The sequence below is a fragment of the Parasteatoda tepidariorum genome, chromosome X1 (genome assembly GCF_043381705.1).
Source record: "Parasteatoda tepidariorum isolate YZ-2023 chromosome X1, CAS_Ptep_4.0, whole genome shotgun sequence".
NCBI lineage: Eukaryota > Metazoa > Arthropoda > Arachnida > Araneae > Theridiidae > Parasteatoda > Parasteatoda tepidariorum.
Window position 1 is genome coordinate 43,723,698 of NC_092214.1, and position 10,154 is coordinate 43,733,851.

The 10,154-nt window shown below is 27.9% G+C and overlaps 1 protein-coding gene across 1 annotated transcript in view; it reads left to right on the plus strand.

The window, feature by feature from the left end:
* Positions 1–10,154, plus strand: part of LOC107447997 (carbonic anhydrase-related protein 10-like) — a 595,805-nt gene that overhangs the window by 207,681 nt on the left and 377,970 nt on the right. Inside the window, exon 3 of the mRNA XM_071187366.1 lies at positions 5,420–5,556. Coding sequence (XP_071043467.1) covers positions 5,420–5,556 — 137 coding nt within the window. The remainder of the gene's footprint in view (positions 1–5,419; positions 5,557–10,154) is intronic.

Here is a 10,154-nt window from a genome sequence, read left to right on the forward strand (position 1 = left end):
TGCATAATATACATATGATTTTTATACTAATGTTAATGATATTATTATTTTAATTGAAAATTTTTGCTTTCTTGTTATAATGCATTTCAGTATTTGTTTAAATTTTATCTAGGGATATTGTTAGATAGATTTTATAATCAGAAATTTCAACAAATTATTGAATTTATCAAACTCTACACGTTTTACACATTTTGAGTTTTTTTCCTTGCATTCCTTGTTAATTATAATTTAATTGTTACAACATTACACGCCTTTAACTAAGCCTAACTAATTCTTGCATGAGCTTATAACAACGCAACATACAACTGAAAATAAACAACATGCATTGAGAAAATGAATAATTAAAAATAAGAAAATGCATGGTATAGTTAATTTTGTTTCCTCAAAATCTACGTGTTTTTTTTTTAAACTTTATGTATTCAAGCGATTAGTGCACAGAGAAAAAGATTCTGGTGAAATTACTGTATTGCTTGATGAAAAAACATAATTTAGTAAAATTACCAAATGAACGGTATTTAAGCCATCTATTTGGTAATTTTTTCCGTTTGTATGGTATCGATTAATCAAAAATTCTGGTTTTCAAAAATACTGTTCCGAATTTTTCTCATAGCCAAGAAATTACCAAGGTACATGTACATCAAAATGGGAATGTAATAACTTACATTATTTAACTTATTAATTTTCAACCTTTTGTTTTTAATATACTTTTAGTAATAAAAAAAAATTAATTCGATAAAATTAATTAAAATTTAACCATACTTTTCGTAATAAATACAAAATTGAAAATTAAGTTTAACCGAATAAATAGTTGTATGCCATATTCTAAGGTATCATGATCAAATTATTAAATTTTACCTGAAATAATACCAAACATTTGGTAAAAAACCATTTATATGGAAAAGAAAAAAAAACTTTTTTTATTGTTAATTTTACCAAAATCATTACCATAGCGCTTTGGTGCTCCTGTGAAACCAGATAAGCAGTAAATTTTTACTATATTCTGGTATTTTTAACCATACCTTTTTTAATATGGTATTTGTTAAAAATGTAATGATAAAAACTAATTCCATCTCTCTCCTTAAACATTACACCAGTTTCATAAATATATATTTTTTTGATTTTCATTTGAAGTATTTTTTTATTTATTTATATTTGTATTTTGATTAAAAGCATAGAAATTGCTCATTTTTAAATAATCGCATAATGACATTTTTGAATAAAACTGTTATTACTTAGTATATCTTGCTTGATATTACATTCTTCTGGTTTAGTTGCAAATACAAACCGTATCTAAAATCCTGACAAAATAAGTTTTAGGTTAGAGTAAGATGTGAGACACTATTAAACGCGTAGCGGTACGTTTAACTGTTATAATGAGAGCGCTTCGTCTGTCTGTACTGGTTACTCCTTTCGTAGTTATACTATTAAACTACGCCTCACCTGTCATAATCCTACTTCGTCGGCAGTTATAGCACTTCTCCTGTGGTTATAGCTCAGTGCCCAAAACTGAGGTTTGACAAAGGCAGGGAAGGAGGTAGGCCTGCTTTAGAATGCTTTAGGAATTTGGAACTCTATGTACCGCAGTGAATCAAAAGGACTCAAGCTGGAAGGCCGGATTAGACTAAAGAGGGCAGTTAAAGAGATCTTCGAGTTGTGAATATCGCTTTATCTTTGGCTTAATCATCGTCAGTGTCATTGAATCGGACGGGCAAGATAAGCCATAAGTACAAATTCTCACAACACTGATTTCAGTTTCTGGTTAGGAATTCAGGTACATGTCAGGTTGCGAATATTATTGAAGTTTCGCAAAACTATATGTGAAAATGGACGGTGGTCAATGTGCTTCATAATAACATACCGAAATAGTTTTCACAGCGATAATATTTCATATTATTTTCCTTTAACAGATCTTTGTGAGGCTATTTGCAATATCAGCGAATTTTATTTCAGTTTAATCTTCCTCATATGTACAGTATTTAAATACAGTACAGGCTAAATTTTCATACTAAATTTATCTTTTGTTCAATTTAATAATTTAAATAAAAAAAATTAAACAGGAAAATTTTCAGTGCAGCTTAAATTTTCTTTAATTGAATTGACAATGAAAAGAAAACAAAATCATGTTTTATGTATTTATTTGTAAAGCGATAATTTCAATATTATAAGGATAGTGCCTGAACTAAGGCTTTTATACTGGTATTGATACAATACATTTTTTATGCAGTTTACATTTTATATCGATGGTGCAAGAGAAAATCCTTTATCATCAGTTACTTTCAATTTCCCAAACAAATTTATACTTTTTTACAAATTAACAAATTATTACTTTTTTACAATTAAATTTAACAAATTTAAATCGAACCATTTCGAGTATATAACAGGCACAATTGATATTTTTGTCAAAATCTTAGATTGTACAAACCCTTTTTTTAAATTTTGGTTATGTTACTAAATTACAAATATTCTCTTAACATATACGATAACACTTTAAAAACAATTAATGCCTCATAAAAGTGTATAATATTCAACCACACTTATTTAATCTAAGCGTATAATTTCAAATAATGATTAACAACATTAATTGTATAAACTAATTAAACATTGGAGTGAATTATAATTCACTAAAAATAATATTTGCACAGTTATGAATAAATGCCTTTTTGAGCTGAAAAAAATAAAAAAAATGCTCCTGGGCAATAAAAGCATAAGGAATGAACCAAAGAACAATGGCAGAGGGTATCAGGACCAACAAATCTGATGTTCAACTTTTTGGCTCTAATCAGAGTAGCCACCCCAGTCCCCTAATCTGATCGTTCTCTTGTGGACAGTGATGTTTGTAAGCAGATGTCGATAAACACTGAAGACCTATGGAAAGGTTTTCACATATACTGTCAAAATTTGGTTAAATTGATCAAATACTTCAAACGGAGCCCTTATCAAGAGTGGGCTCAAAGCAAAATTTAATAAAATGTTTTCCGTTTATAATGTTTATAATTAGAAATTTTCATTTTCAACGATGAAGAATTTGATAAAGAATTTGTTGAAAATTGAAATGAAATATTTTTAGGGAGTAATTTTAATTTAGCTATTTGAAACAAACTCAGATATTATCCCGAGAAAGAAAAGAATATATAAATTTAAGGTGTAGACGGAATGTTAATGCATCGTTAAACGACATTTTTAGAGCCTGTTTTAATTAGCTATAAATTATTTTTAAGTTCGGATTAAGTGCTTAAATCTAAATTCATAAATTTATTTAAAAATAGCAAACATTTTTAATGCTTAATATATCCTTTACAATGTATGATAGCACGTTATGAAATCTTTTTATAAATATTCCTCGAAAAATAGTTTCTTAAATTTTTCCGACTTAGATTGCAAATTTAAGATAGCCATTTATGATGAATTGTAGAGAAGCAGTGAGATTGTTACTTCCTTGAAAAGGTAGCAGATGCACGGAATGGGCTATAGCAGATGCATATAAAGACACTTTTCCTATTGCCACTAAATTTCAACTTTAACAAGGGGAAAGATAATGAATATAACGCTTTTCTTTTTGATATTTTATTTTAGGTTTTGCGTAGCTTTAAATATGACCCAGAATCGTGATGAATATTGCGATCCGTAACTCAGACTACGCTCCACTGGGTATTTAATCACTTCCAGTGGAGTAAGAAAAAGAATTACTCGCAAATTAGGTAATAAATCTGCTCTTTCTTCGTTTTGGAATATTTTTTTCTATGAACATGCTTGCTTGCTTGTCATCAGGCTGCTTATTTTGATTGGTATATAAACGGCTTCAAGTAAGATTAGAAATGTTATTTTTTTTTTGGTCATTTGTTTGAAAAAAGGATAAAAAGGCAAAAGGGAGAGGCCTCTGGAGGCAAATGTATTTAAATATTAGAGACTTAAACGATTAACTGAAACGTAAAATGATAAAAATCTAAAAAAAAATATGTATTGTCACGAGTATTAAAAATAATTTATAATAGCTTAGTTTGTTTTTTAAAGCATTGTAAATTTTCGTTTAATTGTCTTAGTTTTATTCAGTTACAGAACTATAAAAAAAAGTGTAAAATATCATTTTCATTTAAGATTCAAAAGGTCTTTACCTAAAGTTTTCTGAGAAGAGGAATTATTTCTTAATTATTTTTATTTATAAAAGTTATACACATTTGTAAGGAATTGTCTTTTTTTTAATGCATGTCTTAATGTTTTGATATTGTAGTGGTGTGTAAATTTAATGTAACCTTAATAAAGAACCACATTGAGCTATATTATAGTACAAATTAAGACTTATTAAATTTGATAGCAGTATTCTTCCTTTGGTTGAACTTGAACTTAAAATATAAGGTCATTTTACACAATACTGAATTTGTAAAAAAACAAATAGCACGCTTCAAGGAACATATATTATGGTACACAACAAAACGATTGTTTACAGATTGTTTTTATGATTATTTCCTCATTAGCATCGATATACAAGTTTGTAATCATACGCGCATCTGTATTTCTCATTGAGAAAAAATTATGATCAAAAATACCAGAATGCGGTAAAATTTACCGTGTTTCGGAATCCGTTAGAACACTGGAAATCAAGAAATTTTTTTACCGAAGTGCTTTAGTAATGACTTTTAATAAAATCAGCAGTAAAATATGGTTTTATTACCATGCTGCTAGGTAGTAAATGTAGATAAATTTAGTAATTCAATTATGATAACTTAAAACAGAGTACAAAACTATTTATTTTGTAAAATTTACTTTTCAGTTTTGTGTTTGTACTAGAGGTGGCAATATGGATTATTATTTTTAAAACCAAAATTCCTGGTAATCCGTTACCATATGAAGGAAAAATTACCACATTAGTGGTTAAAATACCGTATATTTTAGTTTTATTACCAAAAATGGTTTGGTTATCAAACTTTTTACCATACAAGTACAGTAATTTTGCGTGAATTGTTTTCCGCGCTTACATATGCTTATTTGTAACATAAATTGACTTTTTTTTAACTTGTTGTTATAAAAAGAGAAATATGTATTATATAGGAGAGAGGATGGTTTGACTTTTTCTAAAAAAAAACATGTATAAAAAGTAGTGCATGTATGACTTTTCAAGAAGGATTTATTGTACAAAACTAAACAATGATTATCTGAATTACTTTTTTCAGAGTCAATAGGCCTTCGAATCTTAGCTTCATGGTCTTACTTTACTATCCCCAATGCAAAAATTATTTGGAATGAAAGCTTTGCACAAAATGCATTTACAGCTAATTATATTGCGTCCTTATTTTTCTTTTATATAACTGTGTTTTTCAATGCTCAAATACATTTCAAACAGCATGAAAATATTTATCCCTTGTCTACTTTCAAAAAATATTTTTTGAATTATCAACATTAATTTTTGTTGTCAATATTTCAGGTCCTGATTTCTGGGGTCTCTTAAATCCTGAATGGAGTTTGTGTACAAAAGGGAGGAGACAATCACCAGTGGATCTTGCTCCTGAGAAAATACTTTTTGACCCGTATCTTAGGCCTCTAAACATTAGCAGTCACAGAGTAAGTACAGTAATTTTTACCTTGCACATTAGAATTCATAATATTGTTGGATATTCAAATTTGTAAATAAAAATAAACCAAATCTGTTTTTAAAATTTAATTTTTTTTAAAAATTTGACTCAAAATTAGTTTTAACTGATAATCAGACTATATGTTGACGAAGTATGTCCAAAATATTTTAATGATCATGAAAATGTGATAATTTTAGTATTAATTTTCAAATAATTTTAAAATCAACATATCATTATGTTTGAACCAACAGTCACACGTTTTATTAAATCAGATTGTAAAAATAAAAATATAAAAGAAATTCAATGTTACGCATTATGAGAAAGCTAAATTTCAGAAAAATATAAAAAAGTACTCTTTGCTCATTAATTTCAAAACGGAAAAAAAAATTTTGCACTCAAAGTATCAATTGTAATAAAATTTTTAAATAGCAGTTACATATAATTAAGTAATGACATCTAGCATTTACGTTCAAATCATTTAGAGGTTGAAAAAATATTTTATCTTTCATATAATTAAATATAAAGACAAAAATTTAAAAATAAATTTCCGTCTCACTGAAAAAATTGATGTGTACAAATTAGTTCGGTCCATTTTCTTGTGATCAAAAATGCATTTATTTCAGAACAAAATGAATGAACAGATTAATCAAAGTATTGTCAATCTCTGGCTACTACTTTTTACTACCTCCCAGGCAATTTTCGAATTCCATCTCAAAAAAATGTCTCGTCTTTTGAGACGATCCAAGTTAAGAGGCAATTTTCAATTTCTTCGAAAGAAAAGAGCTGGTGACCTGCCTAATCGTGCTGCATCTGTCGGAACAGCCAGTAATCAGAAGGAACAATGTCCAGCAAATACAGTGGGTGAGGTAAAATATCCCACTTGAGCGTTTCCAAATTATTTTTTACGACTTTTGCGACATCAGACCGGCCGTTATTATGCAGAAAAATAACTTTGTCATGTCTTTGCTCGTATTACGGCCGTTTTTCTCGCAATGCACGGCTCAAGCGAATCAATTGTAGCCCATACCAATCACCCGTAATGGAATCACCAGGTTGTAGCAGCTCATAGTATACAGAAACATAGTATACTATTCACCATTCTTCATTCACCATTCACCATTTTTGAAACGTCGAAACCATTCCCTACATGATTTATCAGTTGGAGCATGGTCACCATGAACTTCTACAAGAATTCGATGCTCTTCAGCTGCACTTTTCTTCCTATTAAAGCAGAAACATAAAACCTCCCGCAAATGGTGCTTAGTTACCCCAAAATTTTATATATTCAACAAAGTAAAAAACGTGGCTTTTGTATGAAACTCAAAGCGATATAAACTGAATATTATTGACAGATATTTAACCTCTCTGAAACCACCGAAACCAGCTGTCACTATGAAACATTCATAACAGCAGAGCCATCTTTTAAAAACGGACCGAACTAATTTGTATTCCCAATAAATACGACACTAATGCATATTTTATTATGCGACACGTATGCGCGTAACAAAAACACTTTTAAAAATTTCTAACTTGCATTGAATTTTAATATTTTTATTAGTAATTTGTCAGTTTTTAATTTTATTGCCTTCAATTGTCTTTTTTAATAGCAAGATAGTTGGTTGAGAAGTAAGCTTTCAATAAGTGTTCTTAAAGAAATATAAATATCAAAAGTTATAAATCAATGTTATAATATAAAAGTTTATCAAAAATTATTCGTTTTTTTAAAATACTTCGAAATGTCCAATGTTTTTTTTTGTGAAATTAGTAAAAGCAAAGTTTAAACATTACATTTGAGATATCAAATCAGAATTTATGTAATTTTTTTCTTATCCATAAATATATATTTAATTATGAAATATAATCTCACAATAAACATTAATTTGTATATTTTATGATAATATTTTTAAGATTGCGCAAATCATTCCTTTCATGACTCTTCCTTTCAAAAAACTTTAATATATCGTAAAATAGAAAACTTATTATTTTAATATTCAGAATATAAAACAGCTTACTTGAGTACATATCTAAGCTTCCTGTTATGAAATATCTTTAAAAAATTCGTCTGATATTATGCATAAATGAAAAAAAATATTATAATATTCATGTGAAGACAATTTTCCAAAACACAAAAAAAAAGTAAAAATTTTTTTGCAAGTTAATATAACATTAAAGATTTATTTAATATTTAATTTACAAGAAAAAAGAGCATACTAGGAAGAAAATTTCACATTTTGAGTTTAATAATGTAAAGCACTATAGACGGAACAATGCTGTCCTTTCATTTGGTAAGTAAATTTATATTTATTTTTTTCCTTAAAAATGCATTTTTAACATCTATGATTCTTATTCAGTTATAAACGTTTGAAATATATTTTTATACAAACTTTACGTTGATGGTTTCCATGAGTTTCAGAATGGGAATTGGTTGCAAGATATTTTTTTGTTACGTAACTGAAAGTCATTCAAAAAGAAAAATGGGGAAATTTAAAAATCTTGTTTCTTTTTTTTTTTTTACTGATTAGGCACCACTATATCAAATGACAATATTTTCTAAACTTTCTCAGAATTCCTCCATTTGATAAAGTACATGTAAAGCAGAATAAAAGATTTTTCCTAAAAAAAATCAGTTTAAGTTTTATAGTTTATTCCTGAAACGGGAGCTTAAGCTTCAAACGTCAGGTAAACATCACATTTTTCTTCAAACCCCTTCGATTCTTCAACTGTGGATTAAAAAACATCTACTTTTTTATACAATTAGACTATTTTAAAATCATAAATAGAACATATAAGAGGAAAAACTAGCAGTCAGAAAAGCGTTGTTTTGTTCGTTTTATTAATTTCAAGTGAATGCGCAATGTTGGATTTATGAATTTCAATTTTCTTTTCTTTTCACACAACCATTTTGTTCCTCCAAAACCTTTTACGTTTACAAACTTTAAAGCTAGGCTCACTATGTGTCCAATGTTCCACGGTCCCATTTCATTTGAATGTTCAATGTTCAATTTCATTTAACTCATTAGAGGTCATTCTTTTAATTGATTGTCTCTAACCGCTTTAGTGGTTCTAAATTCTTAATCTCGTACAGATGTCAATAACGTGAAGGAATCAGAAAAATTGAAAACTTTAATAATATGATTCTTTGAATTTGTTACTCATGGAATGAGGGCTAATACAACTCATTTTACCAAAAGTTACTGCTCATGATGGCCGAATTTATTTTACAAACAAAGAATATAGACCATTGGTCGATATTCTTGGTTTGTAAGATATTGAACAATTGAATATTGACCATTTGGTCAATATTTATATTTTTAAGGCCTACACCACATGGGCTACACTACCACCCACTTTGCATTCTGGAATTATCAGATATTACTTGTTATTCAGAGCTTTGTGTGCTTTAATTGAAATTATTTTAGAAAAATAACTACATTAAATTAATATCTTATTTCAAAACTTGATCTATTTACCTTGTAGAACATAAACAAAAGTAAATGAAGTATTTTATTTTACTCTTATAAACCTTCTTTACTCTCTCACCTTATTTTATCAAACACTGCTTTATTAATAATTAAACTATTATATTAACTATATATTTTGCTGCAAAGTTAAAAGTTTGCACAATCTATATATTCGTAATTTAAACATTATCATCCTTCCTAATTAATTAAGTAATTTATATTTCCTTTGCTTTCGCTAATTCATAATTTCGGTTGGACTTCGAATTAATTTAATATTATATAATTAATTTCTTTCCTTTATATTAAATTACTTAAAAATCAAAAAAAAAATCTTTTGTATCGTATAATATTGAGTTATTTTATACTTATGTAAGGAATAATGCTAAATTGTTTTAAATTATTAATTCTAATTTATAAGATATTTAGTTTCGCAAAATTTAAAATTATAAATAATATTTCATATATAATTTTTTAATAAACTGTGTTTTGAGAAATAGTTATTTAAAGATTCAAAGGATTTTCTGTGACTACTTTACTACTGATAATTTTAATTTGTTCAGAAAAGTAGTAAAGCAATGAATTCGTGAATTAATTGCCCTTAAACTAGCTCATATCTTGGGCAGTTTTAAACGAATTATTTTCTAACTTAAAGCAAAAATTTTGTAATTAATTTTAAATTATTTGAAAAATTTTGTTTACTTTTATTGAATGTTTTTAAAGATATAGCAAAAAAGCGTAAGACAATTGTTTTTATTATTTTTTTTATAAATATGTCCATGGCTTCATGAATGCTTAAGCAAGGCTTACAAGATTCTGTGTAATTATTGCAGATAAAAACCAAAATAACTGTTACAAGTCACAAATCTATTGCTACATTTTTTGGCATTGGGTGTTCAATTTTTTTTCCCGTTTGTATTTTATTGTTGGTCCATCAAAAAATATGAAATAATATATTAGTATAGAAGTGCTTCCGTTATTTTACCCCCAGCAGATCACCGAAGTGAAGCATCACTGGCTACGGTCAGTGTGCGGGTGGGTGACCACTTGGATCAGTCTGCGTAGGGACCGAGGGTGTGCGGTATTGGTCCTCGTTAAACTGTGCTACCGTAAAGTGCTCGACTTCGCG